The sequence below is a fragment of the Oenanthe melanoleuca genome, chromosome 4 (assembly GCF_029582105.1).
Source record: "Oenanthe melanoleuca isolate GR-GAL-2019-014 chromosome 4, OMel1.0, whole genome shotgun sequence".
Lineage (NCBI taxonomy): Eukaryota > Metazoa > Chordata > Aves > Passeriformes > Muscicapidae > Oenanthe > Oenanthe melanoleuca.
The window spans coordinates 33,475,497-33,491,196 of record NC_079337.1 but is presented as its reverse complement, the minus strand read 5'-3'; the positions used below and the strand labels follow the sequence as shown (position 1 = coordinate 33,491,196).

Below are 15,700 nucleotides of genomic sequence, written 5' to 3'. Positions count from 1 at the left end.
AACGCTTTGATAAATAATATAAAGGAAAAAAAAATAACTCCTGTCCCTATACACAGTATCAATCACCCTAAGGCTTCCATGATATCATTGAATCAATTTTCAGCATTGGCTATTCTTGCCTGTTCATTTAATCCATCAAATCTTTTTCTAAGTGGTTCCTCATTTAACATGATTTTTGTTTCCATTGAAATTAGATGATTCCATTTGTGTGATTTAGTAATAAAAATTTTTAAACAGAATTTTATATTCATTTTTGTCCTTGCCTGATCAGCTCCAGTGGGTTCCATTCTGGAGCCAGCTGCTGCCTACAGTAACATCCTGTGTAAAGAAGCGCAGCTACTCAAATATCCTCCAAAGACCATTTTTATCAATGACACATTGCAGTGAAATTCTCTCCTCTGAATCCCACATTCCGTTAACTTTTGCCAGTGTTTCTGTTTTGGCCACTGTTTGCAGTGTCCATGCTGCAGTGTAGGTGCCCCATATGCATTTTCTATTGCCCAATGTCATTTCTCCAGGTTAAAACAATTCACTGCAAAAAAGAGCCTAAAACCTTCAATGGTTACATTTGGAAAACAGGATGCTGTACTACTGCATGGAAGATAAACACTCCAGCTGCATGCTCTGCTCCACTGAGGCTGCAGTTAATTAGAGTAGTTTGAATTTGATTTATTTTTCCCTGCTCTGTTGTTGCCTTTTTCTCTGCTATTGCTCTGTTTGAATTGGCCAGGCATCACCTGTTCTACAGTATTCTCTCTTATTAATAGTTCAGTGTTGACTTTTTGAGGACCATCACAATTTTCTGACAGCTATAACTAAAGGCAAATGGGGGGGCTGGGGGGGCTTGTGTAGATGTCCAGTCCATACTGCTTAATAATGTAGGACTGGATACTGAAATGGGAAACACAGACATCCCTTCACACACTAAGAGCTCATGTGGCTTCATCCATGTCTGAAGCACCTCATAGTTTTTGCCACTTGAACATGTCTAAAGCTTCTTCATTGCAACTCATAAGCACCTCTGAGCTCTAGCTGGTGAGCTCCTGATCAGTTTAGGAGACACAGGTGCCTTGGGCAGGTAGATGGGATGGAAGATGGAGAGCAGTAAGGAAAAAATGTGCTGATATTGTTTGGTCATGAGTTCTGCAAGACCAACTAGAAATTATGGTATCTTGTCAAGTGAGTGCTGCACAGTGCAAGCAACTTGAGCAAAATCTGCCTCCACATTATTGATAAGCATCCTGTTGATAAGATGCCAACAAAGTACAAGTAACTGGTGCTTCATAAGGTTTTGCAAAGCTGAGCCAAACAGGCGAACTGGCACCACAAGAGTGTGAAAGCCACCATCTCATTGCTGCAGCTACAGGAAAAGGCAGCACTGGTCAAAACTGGGAGGTGTGTGTTTGTGTGTTTGTGGTGGGGGGGTGGGGCGGGATTTATGCTAAATAAAATGGAAAATGGAGAAGTTAAGAATTTGTGACCACAGATGTTGCATTTCTTTTTATCTCTTTGTAGGTTTATCCTAAAATCACAGACTTTTTTTTAAGCCTTTGCCTTGAGAGGTAAAACTAGGGTCACTTCCATTCTAAAACATTTTGTGGTTTTAAACAAATAGTGAAATGAGTAGAGCCAAGTAGCTTCAGAAGTCTAGGAATGACAAATTGCAACAGACTGGAATAACTCTTGGATTCATCGTGGGCTCTTCGGAGTTGCAATGCGGACATCACATTGTGGAGATTAGTTTCAGCAGAACTGACATCATGTACTAAATGTGTCCAAGGGAGACTCCATGGGTTGGTACGGTACAATGCACTGGGAATTTCAGTGAGCAAGAAGATGAAGACTTTGCAACTGACCATATAGTAATGATCACTAATTTGGAATAAAGGAGATTAAGTGGAAATTATTCCCCTAATTGAAGCAGGGTGATAGGATTGTTTAGTTTTTAAATCTTCTTTAAATCTCATGCATTTTAAGATTTATTTGGGACTCTGGCTGCCATGCTTAGGTGACATAATATTTGTTGAGGACTTTGTCATCTAAGGGATTGAGTCCAAGCTTTACACATCAGAAAATTCAAAAGTGGCCACCCACATCAAGGATGCTAGGAAAGTGATGTTTGTCAGCTAAGCAAATTTAAAAAAAAAAATTAAAACCCCAGAGTTCTGCCAGAACACATTTTTTAAGAGATTAAATATACTTCAGGAAAAAGCAGCCTGTCAACAGTGTAACAAGTCATAAAGTTCATTAAACTAATAATTACACTTGTAATAAGCAAACAGTTTTGTTACTCTCAAGCAGAAAAGTTTATAGAAATAATATTTTAGTGCTATAGGAATATTACTTACCAAAAGTCAATGGCAATACACATGACAAGTACCACAGTATATGGGGGAACAGTAATTTGGGATATTACATTAGAAAAGCCAATGGCAGGAGTCTGTCTTAGGAAGGTTTTATGTGCTCCCATTTCATCAGTCTTGGGCAAATCCTTCAGTGGGAGTAGTGAGAACTGTCACTAAACAGAGATTCTGTGCTGAATACTTACAGAAACTGCTCTTCCAGAGCAAAGATAATGGGATAAGCCCTTCCATGGTTATTTTACATGAAATAAGAATCCCCAATAATTGCCCTAATTTTAATTAAACTGCTCTACAGAAATCCTTTATTTCTAATTCATTGCCAACTGGACAGCCGATCCAAAGCAATAGGAGCTGCTTGAGTGCCTATCTCCATTAGAAAATCAAATACCAGCCAGAAGTGGCCTTGGACATTGAATGCATTTGGAAAGATTGAAAAGAGCCTCCTCCTTTATTACCTCACAGAAAGAGAGACACACATTTGGTCCTTTAGGAGCTGCAGGAGCTGCTTTCACCCCTACCTACCTTCCATCATCTTTGCTTTTAAAGCTCTTTTTCCCCTTTGTCACCCCATGTGCACTCACTTATTCAGCTGAAACCTGGTTCTTCATGGAGCTTTTCCCTTCAGGGACATTTTTACCCATAATCTGAAGGTGCTAAGTGCATCAGTGACTGGACAGGCTACTCCAGGTGGCCCCAGCTTTTTCTGTGCTGTTCTTACAGTGCAGCCTGGCAAGGTATTCCCTGCCAGAGGCAGTCTGAGCTTTGGGCTTAACATAAAGGCTGACACACTGCAGGGGGAGTTGGTGGCCATCTCAGAGAAATGCTGGGAAAAGCTTTCAGGGTTGCAGTTTATTCTGTGCAGGAATAAGATTGGCAAGATCTTTTAACGAACCAGCCTCACTTCCTAATACTTTATAGCTACCAGAGGGGGGAAGAGAGCCTGTTTTACATGCAGCAGTTCTACATTGCATACTAACACCAGTACTAACTGTTACAGAAATCCTTTCCTGGTTGTACATTGACTGTGTAGTTACATGTACTCTGTGTATTAGTTGGGCAATATTGAGATTCTATTGGAGCCATTAAAGCAAAGCACATGCTCATTACAGCAGAATCCAGGAACCAGAGCCCTCACATTCCCTTGAAAACAGTTCTGGTAACTAAAATCAATTTTTTTTGTATCATCTAAGGCTGTCTAAGCTGTGCTAAACACTCTCATAAATGTTTTGGGCAAAGAAAAAAAAAAATATTTGAAGGGAAAATTCCCTTCTATGGTCCAAAAACATAACCCATAGCTTCATATGGGAATAATTCTAAACTCACCAAAGATAAGTTTAATACTTTATTTCTGACTCATAATTCCTTATAAGAACCTGAACTGAAATATTAAATACTGAAATAGTAAAATATTTCTAATGTAAATCTGATAAACCTCTTTGGCATGCGGTTATTAAATGAACACTTACTAAAAGCTGCAGAAGATGAAGATTCCTGGTAGGATCCTAATCACATGAAATATTTTTAAAAACTTAAGTGACAAGAGCCTGCCCAGCAGCTGACAGTAAATTTGAGATAGAGAGTTACTAGTGAACACCATAGAGAAAGGAGTAGGACACAGGGAAATTTAAAGAAATTTAAAAGTCATGTCATTTCAGAGGTTGCTTATACTTCTGAGTGTGCAAGTTCTGCAGCAATTTTCAGACAGCAGAGGTCACATTTCTTCCTGAATGTCATGCTTTTAACTTATTTGCTTACCTCACATTCTTTACCTTACCACAGTTATTTTGCAAAATCTGTATTATTAAAAGTAAAAAAAAAAGTATCAAATACCTTCTTATGTGAGGCTGACCTGAAGGTGACCAAGGACTGCGGCCTCTTTGATTTACAGCTTGAACCATCAGCCTGCCCGTGCAACTTACTCTGCCCTGTTGGGATGATAGAGAGAAGGAACATCAAAAGATTTAAAATATGTAATAATAAGTGTTCGACCTGATCTGTTCTTTTTTTGCCTACCCATTTTATTTTCCAGTCTAACACAGAGCAGCCTGGAATGACTGAGATTATACATATATATATATACAATGTGTATATATAATACATTCTTTTTTTTTAAAGACTGCTAACACCACTGAGAATCAAGTCCTTATTGACTTATTGATGTGGGCAGGAGGTTTCTCTGTGTGTGGCAAGGGGGCAGAATGAATAATTCAGGTTATTTTCAATGAGTGATAAGTATAGCATGGCTCAGGTGGTTTTGGTCCCCTTTTTTCTTTAACTTTGTGTTTTAGAAGACAGGTTTTCCACCACAAGCACTAGTCCTAACAGATTTGGGATGGGACTGCCCTGTAAAGGGTAAAAGCAGCTGGTGGTCCTAATAAATAACATTTCTGCCCCCAGGCTGGTAGCAGTAAGGCAAAACCCACATCAGCTTTGCAGTGTATTTCAGCTCTAAGCTGCGAGCTCCACACACAAGTCTGTCAGCATAAAAGTGACAAATATTTTTATCACAGTACTTGAGGGGTTGCAAATAGCAGTTCTAAGAACTGTCCAAAGTCCATCAAAAAACAATTTCAGCATGCTCACAAGCAGCCTTCAAATAGCACAACTTTTGTGTTCACTTAGAAATGAAGTCTGTCCCACTTCTATTCCCATGACCCATTTAGTCCACAAGTAAAATCCCTGCACTAAAATAAGCCATTGTGCAAGACCTACAGCAATTCCTTATGTAAAAGCTTTATTTTTTTCCCTTATGTTACAAGGCCATTAAAGACATCTGGAACAAATGAATTTCTATTTTGGGTACTACTACATATTAATATGTTTCTGATGAACGCACATAGTTTGGGATAATTTCTGCATATCTCAATACATGATGGTGTCACAAATGGAAGCACAAATGGCAATGAGGAACCTGGATAGGGAAGATTATGCAGGAAGCCAAAGATTTTGGAAAAGTCACAGGATGAGGAGGAAGGAAGCAATGAGTGGGAAGTAATTAATGAGACAATGTCCTAGAAACTGAGGAGACTCCAGCCTGAGGACTGTGGGCGTATAATGCAAAGAAGCAGAGAGAATGAAATGAAAAGAAAGGTGAAAAGAAGAACTAGATGCAAGCCCATACAGTTCATAGAAAGAGCTCAGTTAAGGGATATGACCTCTAACTAAAGGCCCAAATCAGGCAAGGTTTTGTGTTTGTCTAGGTCCAGGGTCCATTTGCTCTGGATTAATGTCTATGGCAGATTTTACAACAAACCCAGTGGTGTGTCAGGACTTTAATTCCAGCTCACTGCACTTTATGCCGTGGGCAATGGGGCCTGCCATGTTAACTACCGTGGACAATCTCCAGGGTCTGTCAACAAGACCTTTTCCACACAGAAATCCTATTATGTTAGCCCAGGTCATGAGATGGCACAAACTGGCAGAGATTTAATGAACTGAATCCTTTGCTTTAATAAAACCCATTTCTATCAGCTGAGAACATGCCTGTTGCTTTAGTTTGGTGAATCCAATGGCAATGACCAAACACAGCAACAGCAAATATCTACTAGTCCATCAGAACTCTGATGTCAGCTCCCTTATATTTATGTACTTCACTTTCTTAAGGAGAGGTTGCCAAATTTGCCTAAGTTTGTGATAGCTTTGAGACGTGGACAACTTTCCATTAGAATTGAGAAGACTTTGCCAAAATTATTTCCACTCAGGATGACTTAAAAGAATAGGAATCCAGATTTCTGAGTGTGAAAGGTTAGTTAATTAACTTACACCCCTTCTTTGCCTCCATTGTACTGTTAAATGCATAGTAAAAGCAAGCAAATAGTGGAAGAGATAAGTATGTTTGCTTGGGAATTACACTGTAAAAAGGACGATGCTTCTGGTTCTTCTCCAAAGAAGCAGGAAAAAAGCACAAGCACAGAATTTTATCATGTAACAAAGCTGCTTTTTCAAGCTTCAAGCTGGGAACCACCCAAACCCAGCTCATTTTAGTATATCAAAAATCCCACGAACAAAGTAGGGCCATCAATGACCAGAACTGGTAACCTGGATCACTGTTGTGTCATTAAATGAGCATTTTCCAGAACAACAAATGCTCCAAAGTAGGCTGTAAATATTCAGGGACAGAGTACAGTGCCCAAACACAAAGGCAGTTTGTTCACCAAGTTCTCCAAGACTTCGGATCACGCAGTAACACTACACAGTAAAACTCTGTGCATGCACTGAGACAACACTCAGAGGAAGAGGAACAGAAGCCATTTCTTACCTTGAGCTTGCATATATTTTAAACCTGTTGTGAAATTTCACAGTTTAAATGCTACCAATGTCATCTATATGTAAAAGCTCCCAGCGTGAACAATTCCATGGCTTCATGCTATTTCATTAGTATTTCTTTTACTTATTTATGTAGAAATAATAATTAAACCACCTATATTTAAGCACTGCAGTGCACAGAATCTACCCAAAAGCTGCTCTCTGTGTGTTGCCCATGTGAAAAACCCCTTATATTCACAAGCCCTCTGCAGTGTGAGCAGGACTGACAGGCTGAAGAGCGAGACTAAAAAGGCAGCGTCACGCTGAGTAACCTAGCAACGTGCACAACAGAGCACAACACTCCTGCTCAGATTAAACTCTGTCTCAGTGATACAGTTTGTTATTCTGCACTGTGATGATGCTTGCAGGCCTAGTCTTGGCAAGATATTTGGCACTACAGAGGAGAATAATTCATTACATCCCAAAAGTTATGTTACTACTTTGGTTTCTCACATGCAACTCTTTCCCCTCAATTTGCTGTGGTATAGGAAAAGTGCACTGAAAAAGCTACTTCAATAGGATGAGTGACCTGTAAGTTTGGCTACATCTAAAGAACTCGTGGGTTTCTGCTATGCACCTCAACTCTTGTATTAAATCTGCAGAGAAAAAATGGCATTGCTAAAGCACTAACACTCTGTGTTTCAGAAAAGCACTGTTTAATATCAACACAGGATACCATTTTGCTGCATAATAGTGCTAGATTTTTTTTGCCTTACAGACTTGCAATCTGCCTAATGCAAGCATGTTCAGGTGATATACACTCCCACTCATTCGAAAAAATTGGCCTCAGTCAGTGAGTAGGGTAAACAAAAGAAAGTTAAATCGCTGCACTGGATTACTTCTGCTGGTGAACTGGATTTTTTTTCTCCCTTTATGTGCTATCCATGCTCAGTTACAATACTGAGATGTTATCAGCTGAAACAACTAGGGAAGAATAATTAAAAAATTACACCACTCCCCTCTGAAACCTCAAACCACAGGAAAAAACTGCTGTTGAGTTGCTAATCTCTTGGAGATAGAAAGGTCCCACCCCACTGATGCAAGATGAAAACAGAAATCTAACTTACATACTTTACAGTGACTTCATCATTTAATTAAATCATGCATATGTGAGATGAGATAGTTTTCTGAAGATTTATGTCCAGGAGGATGTTTGCTCTGGAGCCAAACCTTCATTTACCTGTGGGTTAGCAGCCATAATGGTGTAATTCCCATCATCATCCAGGGTGGAGGCTGCAGTATGCAGTGAGCAAGTTCCATCAGGTTCTCTTTGAATTCGGTAGTGATCACTTCGTTTAGAAATTTGCTTCCCATCTTTAAACCAATAAATCTGCAGGAAAAAAACAGCTGGTGACAGGTGGGTGCCCATTGCCATAATTTCTCATTTAATAGCACTAATGAAATTAACTGTTGGAAAACTCTCTGGTAAGTAGTAAAAGAAAACTGCTTTGATCAAGTCCTCATTCTATGAGCCACTTTTACTAACTTGCACTTTCACAAGATTATCAGTGGACCAAAGAGAAACAACAGTCTGAACATCTTCCAACAAAACGTACAGGTGCATAAGGACAGAACTGAAACTAAATGTCATTACAAAGAAAAGATTACTAATTTCAGAAATTACTAATTTTACATCTATTTTGCTTAGATCTGAAGAAGTTGCAGAAAAAAAACTTGAGAATGCTTTTGCTCTCTATTCAGAAAATAAAAACATAAATAAAAAAACCAAGATAATGATAGGCTTAAGTAATTCAATGATGAATAAAATAGAAGCAATGATCTCACTGTTGAAACATCCGTTTTGTCTCCTATCTATTATGCTGACTGGACTAGACCAAAATGCCAGAGGGGATAGAGCTGCTCCTGCTGGCAGTGAGCAGCTGAGTGTGTGGAGGGGCCAGCACAGTGTAATGACATGATTGAAACTAACAATGTCACCCTGGTGTGACAGGCCAGCTAAGCAAGAGGAGAGCTTTGCAAAGTAATAGGAAATACTTCAAAGCAAAGCAGCACATCGACATCCGTTCATAGCTGCATGCCAACACCAGCACAGTTCCAAGCTGCACACAACAGTTACATTGGCCATCAAACAGAGGGCTTTTCCAGTACTTTTGATACATAATTCTATTCTCTGGCTGACCCAAGATATACTTTCAGTGAGCCAAAAAAATGATGTATGCAGGATAATATCTTACATGTAATCCATGAATTACACATAAAAAATTGTATTTTTAGTGCCTCAGACTTGAAGGGAAAAAAAACCTGACCTAGCTTTCAGGATTTTTTTTAATATATTATAATAATAAAGTAAAATCCCAAACTGATATCTGCTGGAATCAAAAGTAAATGTTGCATATGCATGAACACACAGAGAGGAATATCTGAAAAATGTTGTACTAGGAAGGCTGTACTCAGCTGCCCAAACCCATATTTAAGTAGGACATTATTTACTTGTCATTTCCAAAATGTGTACTACACAGAACATCAGTTGTGTTCAGCATTTGAGACCCTTGCGCAGATACCTACACCACGGTTACTTGTGCAGATACCTACACCATTTTTACCAGGCCAAGTCATTCAAAGTACAACTATATTTGTCCTGGTCTTGCTGAGACTATTTAGCAGGAGGAAAACACACACATTTTGCTCAGCCTCATTCTTGAAATGGGAATTTAGGTCTTAAGAGTGAGGAAAGGGTGCTGGCTCTCTAGTAAAAAATGAAGTGACAGAGCAATGAGCAATTCTATTCCTAATAGAGTTTAATCTGCTGGGCTTCTCATATGTGCCAACATTTCAAAGCTTGAAATTCACTCACTAGGGGAAAAATTAAAGGTATACTTTTGAAATTGATAAAAATAATGGAGATTCTTTTGGTGAAAATGAGTGGAAATTTTCCTTAAAAATTTTTTACTGTGTATGATTTTTATATTAACAAGCATTATGCGTAAGTTGAAATGATTTCATTTCCTCAATAGCTGGTTATACTTGTTTCCCACTTTGTCTGTCAGCAGCCTTGCCGAGACTCTGTGGCCCGAACAAAAGATTTAGTCGTCTTCTTGTCTGCTGACAGAGCACTTACTGGAGATGTAAGAGATATTTGATCACTTATATACACATGCTAATGGGTGCTGAAACAACATTGCTGCAAAAAATGAGTTTTAACTTGCATGCTTTACATGTGTCATAATGTTGCTTGGAAATCTACTGCATTAAGTAGTAACTATTTAGTAACAGTACACTTATCAGAAATATCAGGAGACATGCATGGAAATACACACAAATATTCACTGAACCAGCTATCCAAACATCACGTATATGTTGTCCAAAATTTATTTCAACTAAGTTTAAAAGCATTGGCATCCCATATGAGTAGTAAATTCTTAATATTACCTTTATCTGACATGGAGTTAATAGGTAAAACACTACCACTGCAGGAGACAATGGTCCTTGCAGTGAAGTATTTTCTTTCTAGGATAACTTTTAATAAATGTACCATTTACCTACATAAGCACTGAACACTGCATCGGGATTGCTTTTATTTGCACCAGATTTTCAGAAACCAGTGTGTAAAGACTAGGAATATAATGGTATACACAGTACAAAGGGGGATTTGATCTTGGGCAGCACAAGCATTTTTAATCACCAAGAATTATATTCAGCCATGTGAAGAGTGAGCAGTATGAGATTTATGCAACATTTGTGTCTCAATTAACCTCTTGTGTGGCATTGTCTTAATTCTGAGGAGAAATAAACCTTTAAAAAGAAGTATTCCATAGTCCCTCCTGTAGCACCATAGGTTTCTCATTTTGATGAGAAAATAGTTTTACATTACACCAAAGATTATAACAAAGAGTAGGCTCAGACTTAAAAAGTCATATATATGAAGACAGAATTTGCACATCAGTATTCAATTTACATGGCATGTTCAGGGGAAAAAGTAATCAAGCCAACAACTCTGCTTAGAAAAATCCCTTGTAATGAATGCCAGATTTTAGAAACTCTACAGTCCTTCCCAAAGCTTTTCCTTGGCAGACCTGACAGAACACTTAGAAGGGAGGAGCTTCAAGTTAGTAAATTATTTCCAGCTTTTCATTTGCCAAAGTAAAAAATGTATTCACAAGCAACACTTCCAGCTTCAACAAGTTAGAGCAGAAGGGCAGCCCTCAGCCATTGAGCTTTTCAAAATTGTTGTCTTGGAATACTCTGGCAGATGAGGGGGAGACACGGCCCTGGACATTTGTGAAGCCTGGCTAACAAGTAGCCCTACAACAGCACTGATATTGGTTCCATCCCAAGCAACTTAACAAATTACACAAAGCATCTGCGAGTGAATGGAACAAAGGGTCAGAGTTCCAGGTTCGAGAGCAAATCACTTCTTAATGTGAAGGCTTTGACACTGCAGGAAAACAGAACAGGCTGTGATTCACAGGGCATTCACATCAGATGCTCCTCTGTAAGGGCTTGCTTTAGGGGAAGGACTGAGAGGGCGGCTTCTTGGCTCTGCAACCCTTATCGCCCCAGAGAGGGAAAGGAGACATCCCCTTTCATCTGTCTTAAATCAGACAGAGAAACTACACCTTAATTGGAAACTGTGGAAATTAGGGGATGGTGAAGTTGACTAAGGCTGACTCATAATAGGTCATCTAGCAACTTAGTCATAAGCCTCAGGCAGAAAGAGTATCTCTGCACACACTGCACTTCTGTCAGCAACAGACCCGTTTGCATTCCACCCTTGGTCAGCACAACAGACTCTTACCTACGGTCATCTCAGAAGTAATGCTAGACATGAAAAGTTTGGTTTCAGTTAGACTGAGCTTATCTTCTCAGTGTGTGTGTCTTCAGTTCAAAGCAGGAGTCCTTTTTTGATATAAGTATACTGATCAACCCCACTTACTTAGCAGCAGTTCACATCATGTTGTGCTCTTGGAGCACAGAACTGGATTCCTTTCAGATGAAACTAAGCCAGAAAATGTGCTCCAAGAACTCATCTAATGTGCATCTGCTTCAGTCTGTGGGAGGAGATTAGAGCTAGCCTGGAGTAAAACCTTCTGACGTGTGCAGGGATGGATATCTCATTCTAGAGATTTTCTTCTTCTGGTCTGCACTCCTTGCTGATGTAGATGTAGCCCTAGTTCTCTGCTGTTCTTCCTCTGCTACCTCATAAAGTCCTTTTTTTTTTTTTAATTTAAATTAACAGCTCGTACAGTATCATACACATATATCACTGGGCATGTGAAGTCATTTGCATTTATCTCTGTTTGAAATCTTAAGTACCCATGAAACTTACACTAGATGAGAGATTTGGATGTGAGTGCCTCCCTGAAGGTCTTATGTAACAGATAGCGCAGCTTTGATCTTGTCTAAGACAAGAGCCCCTGTCCAGGAGAGGTCACTGTGAGAGCTGTGAGGACCTCTCAGGGAAGACCCTGCCTTTGCAGGGGGGATGGAGAAGCTGCTGCCGTTTGCCTGCTGCAGAATCAGTCAGTTGATTGCCAAGTGACTTTTGAAATGGTTGTGTGCAACCTATCCAAGAAGGGCATTCTTCCAGATTACTGACATCACACAGCTGGTACTTTTACATTTGCTACAAGGAAATGCTTCCCAAGCCAAACCCTCCCTCAGAAGTTCATCATTAAAACCTCACCATCATGTCTCATCTTGCTGTTGAGATATATGGGAGCTTGCGGAATTTTATTACGCCGCCTTCTACATTCCAGTAAAATCTAGTCTTGTTAGTGTGTATAGATGCTGAAGAATGAGATACCATGCTGGCTTCTGAACTAGAACCCACATATTTTTGCATTAGTATGTAGCCATGCCTGAACTATGTACCCATGCTAGCAAGATGAGGTGGCTTTTGGGACTCCTATGCCAGCTCACGTGGGGCTTTCTAGCATTGCACTGCAATCTGTGCTACAGATGTATCCTGGAGATAACTCTGAAAATGACAGAAGTATTACTTCCAGGTAAAATAATTGAGAAGAAGCCTCAGGAGGAAGCAACTGAGAGCAGAAGCCACATAGTTGCAATTTTTAACTGAGTAACTCCAGTTATGCCAAAAGAGATTTGGCAGTTTATGCCAGATAGGAATCTTTCCTGTCAAGTGTGAATATCTCCAGTTCCTGTAAGATACAGCCCATAGAGTCCAGAGCCTGATGGTAAAGTACCAACACAGAACTCTTCAGAGAAATTCTAGAAATATTTACTGTCTTTTCTTACCTTTGGTTTTGGATTTCCTGCCACTTTGCATGTAAATGTGACTGGCATTCCTTCAAAGATTTTGTAGTGCTTCAGCTTTATCTCAAAATATGGTGACATGCTGTTATCAATAGGTTCATCTCCATGTTGCACTTCATCATCTGATTCTTCCACAGGGGATCTCTCCAGCCTGTATTCAATTTCACTGATCAGCCTTTGCTCAAAGCTGGAGACTTTATATTCCTGTCAAATGAGAGGTAGATATTAATGTCCAGCTTCAACACATTGCTCAGGAAGATCCGTTCCTAATGTTTGGATTTTTTTTTTATTTTGCTGATCTTTAACAATACATTAAGTTTTTACATATAAAAGTAAACTGTATCTTGTTGAAGAAAAACACTATAATCCATGTCTCCAATAACTTCCCTATGAAACAATCAAGACATCTGGTATGAGGCAAAACCAGTATTTCATGTTGTCTTAAGGTCTAATTTATAGGGGGAAAGAAAGTCATTGGTTGCTTTCTTTCCATTTTTTAAAAAATCCTATAAGAATAAAAGTATTCTGAGGCAGTTCATAAAGACAAAAGGAACACGCTAATATTTCCTTGAGGGTACAGACAGATTTAGGGTGGGTTTTGTTTCCAGATGGCTAGAAGACCATATGGTTCACATCTGCTATTTGCATAGAACTGTACCAGAGGCTGAAGCAGAAGGATAAAATTATTTTGTTTACAGTTGCCTGTAAAAATGAGGGGGAAAAAAGGAGAAAATTGCAACAGTGGTAGTCCATTTGTTTCCCTTTATTCCTGTTGCTATGTTCCCCTTTTTGTGGGACCCTCCCTTAAAAACAAAATTTGCTGTAACCATATTGAAGATATAACAAAAAAAGCAGAAAGGTTCATCAAGTGCAAAACACTCTGAACTTGCTTAATTTTGTTATGATTTACATAACACTGTTATTTACTTTCTTGAAATGCCTCTTTTGCAGTATAGAATTCCTGCTTGGAATCTTACTGTTAACATTGATGATGTAAGACTGTAAAATAGCTCAGAAGCAGGAAAAAAAATAGAAGTCAATGCTCATCTCAGTCAGCAGAAATTCAGACACTTTCAAATTACTTTGGCCATTGTCTCTGACCCTTGTTGTATTTAAGACAGAACATGCATCTCATGCAAAGCATCCTTTCACATCCCCATCCTCTGGTCTGAGAATGACATGACATCTTTCTACCATCGGTTACAGAACTATTCACAACCCTCAATAATCGCAAAAAAATGGAAGAGCAGAGGAAAACCTCATAAACTGCAGATAGTTTTAAAATGTCCTTGTTTCCTGACGTGTACCATAAAAGTAAACCATGAAGTACATGACACAGTTAGTATTATATCAGTGTATGTTGTTGTTACAGCACAAAGATAGTGGAGCACACGATATTTGCTGTTAAACTGCACTCACACAAGCTTCTAGAACAACTCGGACATCCTCATAAACAGAGTGCAGCCCAATTTTCCACAGTTATTAATAGTAGATGACCTCTTGTTATTAACCAAGAACAGCAGAATGGAAAGGGGAAAGAAAAAAGAGAGAAAAGAACAAGACAGAAAAAGGTGAAAATGTTAACCTTTTGAATATCCATGGGACTCACTACAGAAGCACCAACAGAGCGAGCTTCCTGCAAAGGTAGAAAAAAAGATCAAGAGGCAGAAAGACCAAGATCCATGACAGTTCCTCAGAGTTTTTATCAGCAGTGTACTTTGTGCAGCATCATAAGAAAATGAATGCTACATATTTCAGAAGAGCAACTCTGGCATCTGAACAATGGAGAGTGTATACCTGGTCTTTCAAGCAGACTTTCTGTTGTGGTTTTGGTCTGCACCCAAAAAGTGCCTATTACCAAATACAGAGAAGATGGTTTCAAGATAGTAGATGTATTTTTGCTTTGAGAGACTTAAAGGTCAGGACAGAACAGGATAAGCGGAAGAGTTTAAAGCAGAAAGCAGATATTTGAGAAGTCTCAACCTTATGGAAAAACTGAGCAATAGACATATGATCCTCCAGTTTATTTCACTAATAGGTAACATATGACTTCGGTAATCAATAACCATCCTAACTTGTGTATATTTATTGTCTTATGTAGGACTTCATTTTAATGACAATCATAGTCTGTAAAAAAGAAAATCTGAAAGGTGTTTTTTCCTATGAAATTGTAGAATTATGTGGCACCTGTATAGCAGGATCTTCTTCTGGTTCCTGTATATTGAAGACAGTTGCAGCGCTGTCTGCTCCCAGCAAGCGACGAGCCATTTTTTCTTCATATGTTAATCTCTGAACAAAAAATAAAAAGGAGATGAAAGGGGAGGCAAAAGAAGGAAAATATATTATTTCTTCAACTACAAAGCAGTACATAGTCAGCAATGCTTAAAGTAATGTTGATAAAAGACAGCAGTGATATGTTTCTAACAGAAATTTTCTACCACTGTTTGTAATGCATTTTTTTAGTATTACAAGTGGCTCTTTTGGCTCAAGCAACTCTTGCACTGACTCTGCCATTTGTTTCCATCCTCATGCCAGGAACTTGGGTCAGAATGAGCAATAGGAACTGCTTAAATCATGGCCAACAGAAGAGGGCATATCAAATCATTCCAAATCTTACTCCAAGTCATTCTGCTCAGTTTTTACATTAAACCCACAAGGCAGAAAACATTGGAAAAAATGATAGGGAGATTCTACTCTACTTGAATATTTTGTCCAAAATACAGAAAAATGTATTCTTTAAGATTTTAAAATTTCCATTTCCTCTTACTCATTTCAGAAATCGATGAGACAGCTTA

The 15,700-nt window shown here is 38.9% G+C and overlaps 1 protein-coding gene across 3 annotated transcripts in view; it reads right to left on the bottom strand.

Annotated features, from left to right (window-relative positions):
* The window catches only part of PALLD (palladin, cytoskeletal associated protein), a 185,368-nt gene that overhangs the window by 6,874 nt on the left and 162,794 nt on the right, over nucleotides 1-15,700 (bottom strand). For all 3 annotated transcript variants that reach the window (XM_056489468.1, XM_056489469.1, XM_056489470.1), the window contains 4 exons: nucleotides 15,093-15,194; nucleotides 12,888-13,109; nucleotides 7,849-7,998; nucleotides 4,194-4,288 (listed from right to left, as the gene is read on the bottom strand). In XM_056489468.1, the coding sequence (XP_056345443.1) occupies nucleotides 4,194-4,288; nucleotides 7,849-7,998; nucleotides 12,888-13,109; nucleotides 15,093-15,194 (569 nt within the window). The remainder of the gene's footprint in view (nucleotides 1-4,193; nucleotides 4,289-7,848; nucleotides 7,999-12,887; nucleotides 13,110-15,092; nucleotides 15,195-15,700) is intronic.